Raw genomic sequence first — 16,560 nt, 5'->3', positions numbered from 1 at the left:
TGAGGTCTGCTACATCTGGAAAATACATGGGAAGGAGGTAACTTTTGTGAGCTGAAGTGCACATCTTCTGCTTCACCTGTGCAGACTCTTGGCTAGTCTGGATACAAGCCTGATTCCTCTCTTCTGTGGAAAAGGCTTTGTGCCAGACTGTGCTCCTGGGTGACAGAGAATACTACAACATGATGTTGGCTGGGGGCACTGAATATCCTTCTGATGGGGACAGGTGCCTGTCTCTGTTTTAATAGCACTCTTGTTCTTTTCCTTTCACCTGCTGTGGGCACCCAGGAGATCTCTCTGTTGCTAGTTTCCAGAGTAAGTTTGTTATGTATCCTCTCCTGTCTGGTGCAGTAGCTTTAGAAAGCCCCCTCCTTCCCCAGATCTGCGTAGAGAGAGACTTCTTTAGTGGGACAGAGGGGTTCATGCAGTGATCCCTTTTCTCAATTACATCCCTGGGAGATGCCAAGGACTCTTGTGCCCACGTGGCAGATTACACAAGCTACATTACAGACCTGCTGTGGGGTAAATAACTCCCAAGGATGGTACTTCAAAAGAAATAGTATAGATGATGGTATATTTGAGTAGGCCTATATAGATAGTACACAAATAATACAAAAGAGAAGATGGCTCACCTTTAAGATGACGAGGTTCACTGCAGACTCCACATAAGAGGGATCTCTGAGAATAGCTCCTTCCCTGGTGGTGGTCAGCCCTTAAATGGGGTTTGGGAGAGGTGGAGCCAGGCTCCACCCCTTCCAATCACACAGGTATCTCACCTTCACCTGTGGCCCTGTGGCTGACTCGGTGCTCACCTCAGGTGACCAATCAGTGGTTCAGGCCGTGATTCAGCAGTTCCCATACACCTGCTCTTGCTCCTGTTTTTTTATCAGTGTTACCTGTTGGGTCAGAGGTTTGCTGCGGGTTATGCTAGCCTTGGGTTCCTCCCATTATTGGAGGATGATGGGGAAGCCCTGCTAACGTGGCTGGGACCTGATGGTAACCTCTCACCCTCAGCCTGCACAAGCAAGCCCCCACATAGCTGCTGTCAGTCTTAGTAGGAGGTCACCAAGATCCCTCAGTCCTGAAGAGCTTTGAGGCAGGATCAAAGTTCCTCCGTTTTTGAGATCTCTCTGCATCCATCTCTGAATGGCTCCACACAGTCTGAGCATGGAGCAGGCTGGGCAGGCTGCTGGGGACTTGCTCCTGGGACTGCTATTTTAAGGTGCAGATGAATCAATAATGAATGTTGATTTCATTGAAGAGGGACATGGGACTCAGAGGTGTCCTTCAGATGCCACCCAGGAAAGGAGAAGTTGCCCCCCTGCCTTCCCACCTATCTGTCCTCACCTTGCTGCAATTTGAGCATCAGCAGGGACAGCAGGCCAAACTGCTGAGCTGAAAGAAAGCCCCGTTCATCTGGACTGGCTTCGGCAGCCAGCCTGAAGCTGGAATAATTGCCTTGTGTTAGTTTAACTGTCCAAGCCTTCCCAGAGGTAGTTCCTTGCTCTCAGAAATAAACTCTTGACTTTTTCTTGGTGGAAATGTGCCTAACCTTATCTCCCATCTTCTGCTGCTGCCTTGCTCTGCTTGGTGTACATTACAACACTCTCTTCCTCAGAAGTGTTTATGTAAACTCGCTTATTTGTCCTTCTGAATGATGTGGAAAAAAGTTCAGCCTCTGAGTGTTGTTCAGAAGGGTTTTTTGTTCCCCCCTCGAGCCCCTGCCTGGCCCCTTCCCATCTAACAGCCCCTGCTCACAGAGCCAGTAGCCTGTTTGCAGCCACCAGTCATGCGTGGGGCTCCCTGGCACCTTGCACTTGTCCTTGTTGGCATCTCATTCCCTTCATTACCAGTGAGGGGGTTCGCTGCATCCCCAGCTTTGCATTTGCTAACGCTGCTCCGTCTGTCAGATGGGCACATTTACATCTGGATCCTTTTGGAAAGTTGGGGTAGTGCTGGGTGGAGCTGCTCTGCTCCTCCATCTGTCCCATTGCTCCCAGCTGGACTAATGCCTGGAGCTCCACACGTACATGACCAAGAGGTCTCACGAATAGCCCTTACAATCTTACCAGGTCATTAGCAAACTATGAAGTACATAATTGTTTTCCTGTAATGAAAGTACGTGGTCCTGCTTCTTCACAATTATCCAGAAGGAACACTTATTGAATGCTTCCACTTTGTCTGCTTTATTAATTTTTAACTCTATCTGTTAATGGCCTCTGTTGCTGTTTGACTTTCTCCTATTGATGCTTTTCTAAATAATTGTTAGAATTATTTTCTGTAGTTAAAGAAACTTTGTATGTAGCCAGCTTAGTTGTGGATGTTTCCTTTATGTCTTTCCTTTTTATTACCTCCTTTGTCCTTGTTTTCTTCCTCTGCTGGCTATGTTTAATTTTGCCCTTTGCCCTTCACATCTTCGCTTTTGTCTGTGCTTCATTCTGGCCTCAGAGAACTTTCTAGCTGAGAGGTCTGGGGCTTCCTGGCTGCCCAATAACCTTATAGATTATGCACTATTCCCCCCCACTTTGAACTTTGTTTTTTTGTCTCTGACTACTTTGCTCACCTTTCTGTGGCAAAGTTTCTGTTGTGGAAACATCAGATGTGTCTATAACCGCTTGGGGCCATGCTCTGTTGCCCACATTAAATGTATTGAGATCATAATTTCTGGCCTTGGAAAACCACCAATTTCAGTTCCAATGACTGATGTTCATCTGCCATAGTGAAGGCTAAGCCAAGACTGAGTGGCTTTTATATGAAGGAGCTACAACTTTTAGAAATCCTTATGACATTCTGTTGCCAAGTTTGAGAAGGTAACCACATCAACAGGTAACCGTAGGCTCCTGGCACTCCTCTCCAACAGCAAACTTAAGGGCTGTGTTCATACCCAGGAGGGCAGTGCTGAGTGGGGTGTGGGGATGGAACGCCTCAATGCAGGTGTACATCTTTTTAAATGGAGGAGGATGCAGGGGTCTGTCTGTGAGGTTAGGTTTCTGGCTACAGCTGCTGTTTGCTCCATGGTGTTCCCAGTTTGGGAAGTCATGCAGGAGGAGCAGCCTCTCTTGCTGTGACTGAGGGCTGTTTCTTTTCCATGGCTTTCAGCATGGTCCCAGTGTATTCAAGACTCACACTCCTCCTGGTTACAATAAAAACAAAACTTCTGCACCTTTCCTGGGGTTTAGCATAAAACCTTAGAAAAAACTCCACAGCTCTGGAGAGCTCTGACTAGCAGCACTACTTCTTAATGCTCTTATGGACTGGCACAGTCTTTGCCAGAAGCAAGGAAAGCATTTAAGAACCTGGAATTGAAGGCTTGGAGCAAATTCACACCACTTATTGGAAAAACACCATGAGGAAATAGTCATTTGCTAGAAGTCAGGATAAAGCAAGTTATTACAAGCAGAAAATCATCCTTCAAAAAGCCAAAGCTGCTTGAACTGAGGTAGGCTTTGGCTGTGCAGCTCATTTAGGGAGCTGTCTTGGCTTGAAGTGTCAGTGGAAGAGGCAGAGCTGCACAGCACAGCTGCAGTTTGCGTGTTGGTGCCTGGAGCTGCTGCACTTGGGCTGATATTTGTGGTCTTTCTTCTGTGATAAGGCTTTTTCTCCCAGCACTCCCTCACAGACAAATCCCCTTGCTTAGTGTTGTCTGCTAAGGGCGTGCTGCGTGCCGTTTTCTGTCACCAACAGAAAAAAAAACAAGAGTGGGCTCCAGTACTGCCTGCTGGGCTTCTCTGCTTGCACCTTGCAGCCAGCAAGTTCCTGAGGATCACAAACCGCAATTCTGACAGAAGGGTTCTCCTTGAGCTGAAATCCTAGCTTAATCTTTTCAGAAACCAGCAAAGGAAAGGCAGCTTGATGCATGGCCAAAGGATTGAATTACACAACAGCAATTGCGAGGGAAGGAAAATAGAACAAAACAACACATTATGCTTTTGTGCAAATCTGCCTTCTATTTGTGGTTTGGATGCTGAGGGCACTTAACGATTCCACCTCTCCGCAGAAAATCTGGAAGAGCTGGTGAGGTTCAGGGACAGTGGCACAGGGGCACAGATGTGACAGTCAGTGTACAAGAGGCTGCCTGGACTGGAGCTGTTCCTGCCTCAGGGGTGACTCGGGGCTGTGGTGGAGGTCTGAAATCATGGCTGGCTGCAGGGGGTGGAGAGCAGTCTGAGGGCTGTGAAGGTGAAAATTTTCAAGTGAAGCGAGTTAGAATTCTTCCTGCTGTGGACAATTGAGCTGTAAAATGTTGCTCTAGGGCACGTTCAGTGCCAACAGCTTACATAGCTTCAGGGGGACCCTGGGCAAGGAAGCCACAGAGCATCACTGAGTACATAAACGATCCATCTGGCTTGGGCAGCTCCTGAGCCATGTGTGAGCACAGGACATCAAAGCCATTTGCCCTGATGAAATTCCCCCCCCCAAAGATGTGCTTTTGGCCGGGACCAAAGGCTGTCTGGAGCATGAGGGTTCTGAGGCACCAGCACATGTCCTCCATCCCAGCAGAATCTTAGGCTCATTGTGAGGATTTACAGAACCACTTCTCCCATTCTCATCTGAGCTGATGATCTCTGCCCATTTCCTGCCTTTCCTCTCTGGTTCTGTTATTTCCAGTGTGCTGTGCATAGTTGTGCCTGGCTGCTCAGTCTCTGAGATCGTGCTGGAGGATGCCACATATTTCCTTTGTCCCTGCTGCCCTTTGAGCAGGAGTTTCCATCTGCTCTTGCTGATAGTTTCTCATAGGGGAAAGTAATTGTGCTTATTCCCTGTATTTGGAAAGATGTTCATGGTTCTTTCTCCAAGCCCTGAGTGTTAGTCTGTAGTTTTATTTTGGCTGTCCCTCCCTTGTGCTGTTACTGCTTCTGTGAGCCTCCAGCTGCCAGTGAGAGGCACCCACCCCATGTGTGACTCCTCCTTTACTCCTGTGCAGGGGCCAGCATCCCCTGTGTGACTGACCATGCTCCCCAGCTGTGTGACCCTGGGGGCACAATGCCATGCATGGCAGGGACATGTGCGAGCAGCCCTGCCTGCCTAAGCCCACTAGAGGCACAGCCTGGTGCTGAGGGGGTTTTGTAGGTGACTCCCTTACACACAGTGGCTCTGGGCAGCCACTGCCACACTGCTACCAGGGGCACTTAGAGCTGAGCTGAGCCTCAGAAGCTGAGCACAAGGATGAGGAGCTAATGTGCAGCAGTAAGTGCAAGGAACCAGTCCCTGCTTAATTCTGGCTAGTGTTGAGGAGATCTCTGTCCAGCACAGACCTTGTGCCCAGTGTCCCAGCATCTACCTTCTCTGCTTACTGCACGGTATAGTAAGACACAATGTTTAACAAGCCCAGAGCCAAGCTCCTACCTGCTCTTGCCCCAAATCTGTGGCCATTCCATGTCCATGCCGCTGAGCTGTCCCTATTTGCTTGCAGAGCCGTGTCCCTCCACCCTGCTGCAGAGACACATGGCAGACTTGCTTCGCAGTGACCGCGACTTGGCCCCCAGCTTCCTCAACAGTGTCCTCAACCAGCTGAACTGGGCTTTCTCCGAGTTCATTGGCATGATTCAGGAGGTAAACATCCCCCTGGGCCACATGGCCCCATGCCTGGTGTCACGCACAGCAGGGCCCAGGATGTGAATCTTGGGGCTGGGGGTACAGCCATTCCCTGGCACATATAGGAACTGGGCTGAGCTGGGGTTTGTGGCCCTTCTTTTGGGCTGAGCTGGGGTTTGTGGCCCTTCTTTTGGGAAGAGGCCTTGTTAAACTGTCTCTGTTTCTTCATAGATCCAGCAGGCTGCGGAGCGCCTGGAAAGGAACTTTGTGGACAGCCGCCAGCTGAAGGTGTGTGCCACGTGCTTTGACCTGTCGGTCAGCCTGCTCCGGGTGCTGGAGATGACTGTCACTCTGGCCCCTGAGATCTTCCTGGACTGGAATCGCCCATCGTCAGAGCTGCTGCTTCGGCGGCTCGCCCAGGTATCTGCTTTGGCAGAGAGGGTATGAGCCCTCAGCTTCTGGTCTGGGGAGCAGGGGAGTGTCAGCAGAGAGCAGGGTGCTGCAGCATGCCTCTCACCCTGGTGACACTTCAAAGCTGTGCCCACACTGTTCAGTGCTCTGGCAGAAAGAAGGATGCTGGGCTCAGAGACTGCACAGCTTATAGTGGGTGTGTCAAGCCTCGAGCGATCCCTGCTTGTCCCACTGGGGTTTGGGTGAGAGCTAATGGTGGTTGATTAAGTGCCTCTGCATCTGATTCTTGCAGTGCAGAAATCTTCTGTGGTGATGCTCTTTCACACAGACAAGCACATTGCTCCTTGTGATTTTCCCATGCCTCAGGGCCTGTAGGGCTGTCCCACTGCCATCCCCACCCACTGACACTGACTTGCCCAGCAGCAGATGCCAGCTGGCTGTTCATGGGCAGTGGCTGTACCCTCTGCATCCCAAGAGCTGGATGCACAGAAGCAGCTTGGCTTGTATGTGGAGTATGAATGTAAGTGCAAGGTGCTGACATCAGACACTCTGCTTCTCCCTGTGCAGCTCTTGAACCAGGTGCTGAACCGTGTGACAGCTGAAAGGAATTTGTTTGACAGAGTGGTCAACCTCCGTCTGCCAGGTGAGTGTGCATCAGCTCTCCATCCCTCTGCCATGTTGAGAACATGCTAGAAGCCCTTGGACAGAGGGCACATTGTAGCCAAGGTCGTGCCAGTGGTGTGTGATCAGCAGCTGTATGGCTCTGGCTGTCTGCAGCTGAGGTGGCAGCTGGGCAGTGCCTGTGGCAGGTATCTTGCTGGGGAGGTGTACTGATGTGACATGGGTTAGACTGGAGCTGTCTGAAGGGCTCAAAGGCCTGGACAGATTTCAGTGTAGGTAGCAAACTTGGCTGCACTGAATTGTTGAGGCAAGCTGTTTGCACCAGCATCAGCCATATTCCTCCTGTTCTGCCTGTTTGCAGAGGCAGGATCCAGGTGTTCTGTTATGAGCATCCCATACCATAAAATGGATGGATTTTCCTGTCTGCTTGGTAGAAGACAGATCACCTTCTCCTGGGCCCTGAAAGAGGCAGAGATGCTCCATTGGGAGGGCAGTTCCCCAGCCTGGGGCTCATTAGTTGGGAAAACACCTGTTTTTGTGGGAACTCGTCCCCTGCAGCCCCCTGGAGAATCAAAGTCACATCCCTGCATCCTGCCACCAAGGCTTGGGAGCAGGCTGCAGCCTGTCCCACCTGCTGTGCAGCAGCACTGATTATGTCTTTCACTTTTGCTTCTGTAGGACTGGAGAGTGTGGACCATTATCCGATCCTCGTAGCTGTGACGGGAATACTGGTCCGGCTGCTGGTGGACACTGATGCTCAGGGGTGAGTGGCTTTTAGTTTCTGAAGCACAGCCTTGCTGCATGTGGCATTGCTTTGCCCATGTCTGTACCCTGGGAGACGTTGCAGGAGCAATAGGGGTACGTGGGGACTGAGGTGAGGAGAGGCAGGTGTGCTGGGAGCATTCAGCACATCGACGGCCTCGTGCTGGGGAGCAGGATACCTCCATACATCTTTGCTGAAAAAGCTCTCACTGGAGCCATGGCTCTGGCTGCTGGTTTGTATGTGCCAGTCAAACTCATCAAACAGGCTTGTGTTGATACCCTCTGCAGCCTGTTCTGCCCCGCTGCTGTGTCTGTAGGATGCTGTAGGAAGGGGCTCTCCTGTCTGCCCTGCACATCCTGCTTTGGAGAACGTCAGTGCCTGGCAGTGCACAGAGCAGAGCCCTGTCTGGTCGAACAGCTCAGCCACACAGCCTGTCTTTCGGCTTCTTCTCTCAAGGACTCAAAAGATGTACACAAATACATCTAATTATATCCTGCTCCCGTGGCTGCTGCACCAGTCACACAGCCCCAAGGGTGACAGTGCCAAGTATTCAGCACAGAGTGGCTGGCGGTGGCCTTTCTGAACTGTGGGTGTGTTTTGCTCTGCCTCAGAATCCTGCTGCATAGAGAGAGCAAACATAAAATCGACATCATAACTGGCTCCTTCCTCATGGAGGGAAGGGAAGAGGTGTAAAGCAGTTCCCTGTGTGCCAGGCAGGATGAGAAGGCTTTCCCCATTCCCTATCCTTAGAACATCTGTCTTAGGGCTAAAAGCTCTTTCTCTGCCCTCCCACCCAGTAAGCTCAGGAAATGGGAAGGTGGCAGTGTGATGGAGACCTCACCCATCCCTCCTTCAAGGAGACAGAAACCTCCCATCCTGTGTCTCCCCTACCTGCAAAGCCTGTTGAGCTTTGGTTTAGTGGCAGCCAGGCAGCCACTGTCATAGCTGCAGAGTGGCACTGTCCCCCATGTGTGAAGGGTGCCCACAGCAGGTAGGACAGCACAGTGACAAACCAGAGGTGCTGTACCTCATTGTGCAGCTGGGAAGTGGTGAGTTTGAGGCTGTTCATCAGGAGTTTTGCAGCCACTTCCTTGGGCACTGGAAAGCAGATGTAAAATAAGAAGCAGAGATGTGGTGCAGGAAAATATTGTGTCCTTACAGTAGGGCTGGCTGAGCGGGAGAGGCACAAGGTGAGATAGGAGAAAGCCTAGGGAGAATTTTCTCTAAAACAAAACACTTCTACGTGATTTTGCAAAAGCCAGCAATAATTCTGAGATTTGATACACCACTGATCTATAAAAGGCAGGCAGGCATTCCAGGGAGGCTGCTCAGGACAAACAAGACATAGAAGTACCAAAGCTGAGCATCAAAGAGACCCCCTCGTTCCTGGAGCAGGAGGCAGGCAGCCTGGTGGTACCAGTAGAGTAACTGTGGATGGATAACTCCCAGGGAAGGAAAGCTGAGCACTCACCCTCCTGCCATCTCTGAGCTGGGGAACAGAGCTGTGTCCTGCTTAGAGTGGTTCTACTCAGCAAAGCACCAGCAAACTGGGCTGCAGGACCAGGAGGTGCAGGGAGACTGAGCATGGTCCCATTGGGATCCCTGCCCACAGTCACTCCAAAGCAGGAAGATGGCACAGCTCAGCAGTAGCCAGCACAGAGCAGGCAGGGAGAGGTGTCCTTTTCCAAGGACTTGAGCAAGAGAATGCTCCTTGCAGTGAAAAGGGAGAATTAAACCTTTCTCGGGTAGGTTCTGTTGCACAGGAGATGGCTGCTGTGGGTTGTATTGCTGCAGCGAGTCAGCAGCAAGGATCCCATCCCCGGGTTCTGTCCATCAGACCTGTTTACATGGACTCAGGGTGAGACAGCCCTCCTTTTTCCTTTTTTGCTTGTTCTTGGTGGAGTGAGCAGGTAACAGGATGGGGATTCCCCTTCTGCAGAAGCACTGCCTGGAGGGGGAAGTAGGAAGAAATTTATTCTAGGTCCCATTTGGCACCTCCCAGATTTCCAGAAATCTTTAGCAGAGCAATTACACCACGTGAGTTTGCTCAGTGGAACCTCTTCTTAGGAAGTACCCGGAACTAGCTATTAACCTGCCATGTTCCTGCTGGGAGCTCTGCCCCAGAGGGTGAGGACAAAGGACAGGAGGACCTCCTGTGACCTCTTTGCTTGAATGGGGTTTCTCTGTCTGTGAGCTGACCCTGTGCCAGGTGCTGGGGGCTTTGTCCTGGGGCAGCATGCGCAGCAGGGAGAGCAGGGCTCTGCGTGGTGCCCTGGGTGCAGCAGGATGCTGATGCCTCAGCTGTGCTGCCCAGCACAGGAGGCTCAGCCAGGCATCAAGTCCTCCTATTACGGCCTCCTGGCACAAAAAGGGCCATTAAGCACAGGAATAGGGAACATTGCCCAGGCTGGGATGTGAGGAGACAATTGATACATGGTATGCGTTACTCCGTGGGCTGTGCTTGGGAGAGAGGAGAAATGCACTCCTCGTGTCTGTGGGGATGGCTGTGCTGCTCACAGTGAGGCAGCACTCAGCACCACTGCGCTCTGTGCTGAGCCCCGAGGGCTGCCTGGTCCCCAGAACTGGCTGCAGGGTGAGGAGGAAAACTGTGTGCCAGTACCTGAGCATCCTCTGAGAGCTGCTGGCCTGGAAAAGAGCAGAGCCTGAGGACTTCATGCTCAGCTCACTCCTGGGGGGTGAGACTTGCAGATGGGGATGGTGCAGGCTGGAGCCTGCCAGCTCACAGCGGGATCTGGGGCAGAGGTCTTCCAGTCCCCACAACAGAGATATGGCAGTGGTGGGCAGCGGTGTCCCTGATGGTGCTCATAGTGCCTGACAGGGCTAACAGGGTACCCGTGTGCTCCGTGCTCTGACAGGCCCTAATGACCATGCCTTGTTTTATGGGGAGGAGGAGGAAGGTGGGAGCTGAGCCCGGAGCTTCTCTGAGTCACTGGGACCATGCCAGGGACCCTGGCAGCCTTCAGCCAGTATCATCCCCCTGTTGGTCTGCTAAATAATTGAGCAGATTTTCTATTAAGCCTCCTTTGGAGTGAGCTAATGGAGCTTTGTTGGCCAGGTCTTGTGTAATGATCCTGATGAGAGTGAGTGACAGGGGAAGGGGCAGTGCCCAAAGGTTCTCTGCAGGTGTCTGTGTGTGAGGGGACATGCTTGGTGGCAGTGGGGCCCTGGTTTGGAGGGCTGGGATGTGTGCAGGGGTTCAGTGGGTTTGTTGGCAGCACTGCCCTAGTGGAGCCTTCCACGAGGCTCCCAGGGAGTGCCACCCAAAAGGTGGGGAGGACAGAGGGAAGCACGGTGGTCACCTGCTTCCAGGCTGCTCCACTTGCTCCACCCTGAGCAGGGGAGGCACAGGCTGGGGTCTGCTGTGCCTGTGGGACTGGCACAGGTTGCTGGCTCTGGGCTTTGCTGCCTGCATCTCTCTGGAAGTCCAGGAGTGTGGTAAGGGAGGGACCCAGCGGTGAGAGGGTAGGAGGAGACCAATTTGTGGAGTGAAGGGGACAGATGGTCCTTGGTCCACGTACACCTGTGGTGCTGCGCTGTGTGTCATGGCATGGCAGCCTGCTGGGCTGAGTGGTACAGGTGGCTGCCAGGAGAGGACGGTGGTGATGGAGACCATCCACTGCATTTCCAGCCCTGCCTGTCAGGGAGGCCGTGCTCACGGCTGTGCTTTCCCTGGCTGATTTACCATTCAAGCTGCCTAAGGCACTGCATTGAATGTTCCAGCACCTTGCTGGAGCAGCACTGAGGGACCAAGTCCTTTCCTGGCACCAGAACTTTGTGACATACCGCAGTGGGGTTTTCCTGGGAAACAGGGAGCTCTTGTGGCAGGCACTGGAACAGCCATATCCTGGCACTATGGGATGGGGTCGGTTAGCTGTAGAGAGCAGCAGGCCCCTTGCTTCGGGGTGGATGACACCATCCCCTCACTTTAGCTCCTCTCTGGAATGTTTTTCCAGAATCTGAGGTGAAGTATCAGCATGATGCTGCGGTGCAGCAGCCAGAACCCTTGGCAAAGGGACGATTTTGCTCAATACGAAAGTGTGAGGGGGGGTAGGATTCCCTTTATAAAGGCCAAGTGCAGATCCCCCTCAGTGGGATCCCTGCATGGGAGCAGAGCCAGGGGACGCTACCACCACAACTCTGTCCCCAAGGGACAGGGCATCACTTTCTAACCCTCCCCACACTCCATTCCAGCCCCAGCAGCAGCCAGTGTAGCTGCTCAGCATCCCAGGCTCATCAGCAGTGCTGTGCTAACACGAGGGGACAGCAGGCGCGGGCAGTGGGGGCAGGGCTGGCGGCAGCTGTCAGTCCCCATCCTTCTCCTTATGGCCGCCACAGGGCTCGTGGCACGGGGCTGCACAGGGTCGGTGTCAGGTGAGCCCCAGCGCTTTGGGCAGGGCTGACTTTGTGCTGGAAATAAGCTGCTTGGCTCTGTGCTGGAAGAGTGGAAGGATGGGCAAGAGCATCCTGCACTCTCTCATCGTGACGGTGCAGGGGTGGTGGTGTTCCTCTGCTTGGCCCCCTGTCTCAGTGTGGTCCCCCAGTCCTGCAGGGGAGACTTTCCAGTGTCAGGGCTGGCCTGCCCTGGAGCAAGCAGCTCTTCCACCCCTCTGAATGCTGCTGGTCCCTGGATGTGCTGTGTGTCACTGGTGCTGCCCCCTCCCCATTTCACAGATGTCACCTCCTGGGGACAAGTGATCAGAGGCTCCTCCATCCCCAGCCCAGCCCCCGAGGCCGTGTGTCACACCAGTCCTGTGCGGATCATGGGGTCCCTGCAGCCCCCAGCCCAGCCGCCCCACTGTGAGGGCAAAGAGACACACAGCCCAGTGTGAGCTTAAAAAAATAGGCATTTTTTATTCAAATGTAACCGGAGAGTGATGGCCCGAGAGCAGAGAGCATTACTCACATTTATCGACAGGCCCATTAGATTACTGCCTCAATAGCTCCAACAGTGCACGTCCATCTCAAGGAGAAGCAGCGAGGGCAGGCAGTGCGGGAGACCTCAGCGTCCTTGGTGGCACAGGGAGCTGCGAGCAGTGCTGCGTCAGTCACCTCCCGGTGCCCGGCCTCGCTATGTACAGCTTCAGGGGTATTCAGAAGCAAAAGCATGCAATGTTTGCTTGGCTGGGTGTGCTGAGTGCTGAGCCCCCTCCTCCCATGAGGCCCCCTGCTCCAAGTGGCTGGGGACAAGAGGCATGGCCATCTCCGAGAGCCTCTGAGGACAGCACTAGGGTGATGGGGGTGGGAGCACAGGGCTGGATCTTGCACACTCATGGCCACAGCCCTGGCATCGCTGCTGCCTGGACAGAACGGGGGTTGCAGGCGTGCTGAGTCCATAGGTGTTGCCCTTGTGCCAGCAGCTGAAGCGGTGCTGAACCCCCTCCCTGTAGTCAGGCTGAGCACTGGGGCTCAGCGCTGCTCTGAACAGGAGGAGAACAGCTCAGCCCCACTACGACACGATGGGGGTGTCCGAGAAGACAGAGCTGATGGACTCAGTGTCTGAGCGCAGCTGCAGCACCTTGGGGTGCCTGCTGTCAGGGGGGGCCTCTCCTGGCACCGGGCGCTCCTTGCCAGCCAGTGCCTCGCGGGCAGGCTCCAGGAAGGCCACGTGCTTGCTGGCCCTGCGGCTGGGCCCGTCGGTGGCCGGCGGCGTGGCGCTGAGGATGGAGGACTGCGCGCTGCACTCCTGTGGAGGACTGGGGGGGGCCGTCCTGCAGCATGGCGGGCAGCGACACGGCGTCACGAACAGGTAGATGAGCACCAGCAGCAGGCTGACGATGCAGCCCAGTAGCGTGGTCAGGCCAGTGCTGAAGGCCTCCCCGTCCGGCTTGGAGAAGTGCACCGTCACGTTGACCTCACACAGCCGGCTGATGTTGCGGGGGCCGCTGACGGCCAAGCAGACGTAGACCCCCGAGTGCCAGGGCCGGGCGGATGCGATGCGCAGGCTGCCGTTGTGGGACACCTCGACGGAGTGGTTGGCATTCCCCGGGGGCCGGATGGGCTCGTGGTGTGGGGAGATCCACATGTAGGCAGCGTGGGGCAGGCTGGCGTTGCAGGCCAGCAGCAGCACCTGGCCCACCATCACCGGGAAGGGCACGGGCTGCGCGGGGTCGGGCTCGGCCGAGCAGTTCTCAAACAGGTGGCTGTACTTGAAGAGCTTGATCAGGGAGCGTGGCACGGCGTCCGACACCTTGCAGGTGTGCTCCTCAAAGAAGTCCCGCACCGAGCTGAACCCGCGCTGCCTCCAGCGCTGCAGCATCAGGTAGAGCGGGCAGCTGCAGCGCACGGGGTTGTTGTGCAGGTAGAGGCCGTTGCGGATGTGCTCGGGCAGTGCCGCCAGCTCCTCCACGGGCAGGCTGTGCAGGCTGTTGGAGGACAGGTCCAGCGTGCGCAGGCTGAAGTTGCTCAGGCCCTGCACCGCTCGGAAGGGGAAGGAGGTGAGGTTGTTCCAGCTCAGGTACACCTTCCTCAGCCCGCTCAGCTTGGCGAAGGCGTTCTCGTCCACCCGCGCGATGCGGTTGTTGTAGAGCAGGAGCTCCTCCAGGCTCACCAGCTCCTCGAAGTAGTGCGTCTCAACGGCGCGCAGGCGGTTGGAGGACATGTCGAGGTGCCGCAGGCGGGACGCGTTGTGGAAGGCGCGTGGGGACAGCTCGCCGATCTGGTTGTGGCCGACGTGCAGGGCCTCGAGGTGCGGCAGCGCAGCCAGCCATCCGTCCTGCAGCTGGCTCAGCGCGTTGTGGCTCAGGTCCAGCGTGGTGGCGGTGGGCGGCAGCGTGCGGGGCACATGCCGCAGGGTCTGCCGGCTGCAGCTCAGCAGGTCGGAGGTGCAGATACAGGCGGCGGGGCAGCCACGGGGCGGTGAGGTGCGCGCAGGGCAGAGCTGGAGCAGCAGCGACAGCCACAGCCCTGCGGGTGCCCACGGGGCCATGGTGCTGCTCGGCAGCCCGGGGCGGTGGGGGCTCAGCGGGGTCGCGCTGCCCTACCGGGTGCTGGCAGAGCCCATCCGCAGCCGCGGGGCCGGAGTGGAGCTAAGGGGCGGCATGGCCCCTCGTGCGGAGCCCCGTACCCACCCCCCGCCCGGCCGTGCGCTGCGGGGGGCACTGCATCCAGCGCGGGGTGCTGCGGTGCTCACCCAGTGCCTCCCAGCGCCGCGCGTCCCCGGAGTGCAAAGTTTCTCAGGGCTCAGCACCGCGCATCCCCACGTCCGGCCGCATCCCGGGCAGCATCTCCCGGCGGCCGCCCGCCCGCTCGCCCCTATTTACGTGCCAGCGATGCGCAGCGTGGGGGCCGGGCGGGAGCCCATTGGTCCCGGCACGGGGAGTGGTGGCCGCGGTGTCCGGGCGGCTCGGCGCGTCCCTCCCTCGCGTGCTGCGGGCAGGGCGGTGCGGGTGCTCGTCCCAGGGGATCGCTTCCGAGACCCTCAGGCGCGCGCAGCCTCTGTCCCTCCTTCAGCAGCGGCAGCCGCTGCGCTGCTCTGACCTCCCACACAGCGGCGAGTCCGTCCTTCACCGCCCTTGTCCCATTCGGCCCTCGGTGAGCCGGCAGGGACCCCCCGGCACCCCCATATGTGGGGGCAGGCTGAGCCCGGGGATCCCTGCGGAGGAGAGGGTGCCGCGAGCAGGGGCAGCCACACGGTGAAGGACGCGCAGGAATGTCATTGCTGGCTCCTGGGCTCCTCAGTGGGAAGCGGAGAGCGGGGCTGGGGAATTGGTTTCCATTAGGGCAGCAAAAAGCTCATTTGGCCGCTGTGGCTGCTGTGCGCTGAGGGGCTGTTAACCCCCTGCTCCCCAGCGTGGCTCAGCCAGTGACAGAGACTGTTGTGCCCTTGGTGGTGGTGGCCACAGGGCTGTGGATGGGGCACGGGGCAGGGGCCAGATGGCCCTCACCATGCAGTGCTGCTGCCAGCGGCTTCGGCCACCCTGCAGCTCCCAGGGTGCAAGCTGGCATCTGAGCGTGAGGTGCAACCTCAGCAAATGCCAGCGCAGCACATCAATCCAGGGTCCTGCAGCTCATCCCCAGTGGGATGGTAGTGGAGGAGGGGGAGAACGGATGCCCTTTGTCTGCCTTGGTGTGTGCTGGGGGCTCCTGAGGGCTGGGGACTCACACCATACTGCATTCGCCCTGAACATAGCTCCTGCAGAACAGGGCAGCCGTGTGGTGCTGAGGCAGAGCCAGGACCATGCCTGGGAAAGTGGGGACATGAGGACAGAGCCTGACTGTGTCTTCCCCTTTGCAGGGCTGAGCGTGCGACAGCGGTGCTGCTGGCGGACCCCTGCTTCCAGCTGCGCTCCATCCAGTACCTGCTGGGTCATGCTGAACCCGCAGCCATGGCGGCAGCTGCTCCGGCCACAGAGAAACGCCACTTCTCCCTGAGCACATGTGAGTGCTGTGCCGGGCTGGGGCAGGGGGCTGCTGGCCCTGGGGGCAGGACTGGGCAGGAGCAGTCCCAGCACCACACACACGCGGTTCTGTCCCCCCAGACACGGAGTACATCAGTGCCGAGGAGCTGTCCAAGGTGGACAAGATGCTGAGCCACCTGAGCGAGGAGTCCAAGCAGGCTGCTGCCACCACGCTGGTGAGTGTCCCTCGTGCCCATCCCCACACACAGCTCTGCAGCTCCGGGCTCGGCTGCAGCCCCGGCCCCGCTGCCCCCAGCTCCAGGGTGCCGGGCTCTGTGCTGCCCCTGCCAACCACCCTCCTGCCCCCCACAGCCCACCAGCGAGGAGGACCTGTGCCCCATCTGCTACGCACACCCCATCTCTGCCATCTTTCGGCCCTGCTCCCACAAGTCCTGCAAGTGAGTATGAGTAGCTCCTGCTGGCCCCAGCTCGCCGCGGCGTTTGAGGTTCAGCAGTGCTTACGCTCTTTTTTTCCCCGCATCCCAGAGCCTGCATCAACCAGCACCTGATGAACAACAAGGACTGCTTCTTCTGCAAGGCCACCATCACGGGGGTGGATGACTTCACCAAGCCTCCCAGCTCCTAGCGCCCAGCCCCGCACGTGGGTCTGTCCCTGGCACAGGGCAGGGGCTGCAGGGAGGGAGGGGCTGTTCTCAGGGAGGGGAGCGCGAGGCCTCGTCCCCACAGCAGCCCCGCGTGTGGTGAGTGCTGCCTGGGGCCGGGCTGTGTGTTTGGGCTCTGTGACTTCGCCCCTGGCTGGGGGCTGACTTCATGAAATGCAGCATTAAATTATTCTTCCTTACACAGTGCCCTGAG

General features: G+C 56.5%; 2 protein-coding genes across 2 annotated transcripts in view; one reads left to right on the top strand and one right to left on the bottom strand.

Annotated features, from left to right (window-relative positions):
• The window catches only part of RNF123 (ring finger protein 123), a 39,998-nt gene extending 23,452 nt beyond the window's left edge, over window positions 1–16,546 (top strand). The window contains exons 31-38 of the mRNA XM_065749463.1: window positions 5,411–5,550; window positions 5,764–5,952; window positions 6,511–6,586; window positions 7,243–7,327; window positions 15,582–15,724; window positions 15,826–15,920; window positions 16,057–16,142; window positions 16,231–16,546. Coding sequence (XP_065605535.1) covers window positions 5,411–5,550; window positions 5,764–5,952; window positions 6,511–6,586; window positions 7,243–7,327; window positions 15,582–15,724; window positions 15,826–15,920; window positions 16,057–16,142; window positions 16,231–16,330 — 914 coding nt within the window. The 3' untranslated portion in view covers window positions 16,331–16,546. The remainder of the gene's footprint in view (window positions 1–5,410; window positions 5,551–5,763; window positions 5,953–6,510; window positions 6,587–7,242; window positions 7,328–15,581; window positions 15,725–15,825; window positions 15,921–16,056; window positions 16,143–16,230) is intronic.
• Window positions 12,197–14,515, bottom strand: AMIGO3 (adhesion molecule with Ig like domain 3). The gene has a single exon (XM_065749483.1). It carries the CDS (start codon window positions 14,271–14,273, stop codon window positions 12,795–12,797), a length of 1,479 nt encoding a protein of 492 aa, XP_065605555.1. The 5' UTR covers window positions 14,274–14,515; the 3' UTR covers window positions 12,197–12,794.
• Window positions 16,547–16,560: the final 14 nt, after the last annotated feature.

Source organism: Cyrtonyx montezumae, unplaced genomic scaffold (genome assembly GCF_038088225.1).
Source record: "Cyrtonyx montezumae isolate F1298 unplaced genomic scaffold, pur_monq_1.0 scaffold_6, whole genome shotgun sequence".
Taxonomy (NCBI): domain Eukaryota; kingdom Metazoa; phylum Chordata; class Aves; order Galliformes; family Odontophoridae; genus Cyrtonyx; species Cyrtonyx montezumae.
The sequence above is the reverse complement of the archived record's forward strand: the minus strand, read 5'-3'. Positions and strand labels throughout refer to the sequence as shown.

What these genes read in the sequence shown, in the direction of transcription:
- AMIGO3 (XM_065749483.1), bottom strand. Translation starts at nt 14,273, where the DNA reads ATGGCCCCGTGGGCACCCGCAGGGCTGTGGCTGTCGCTGCTGCTCCAG.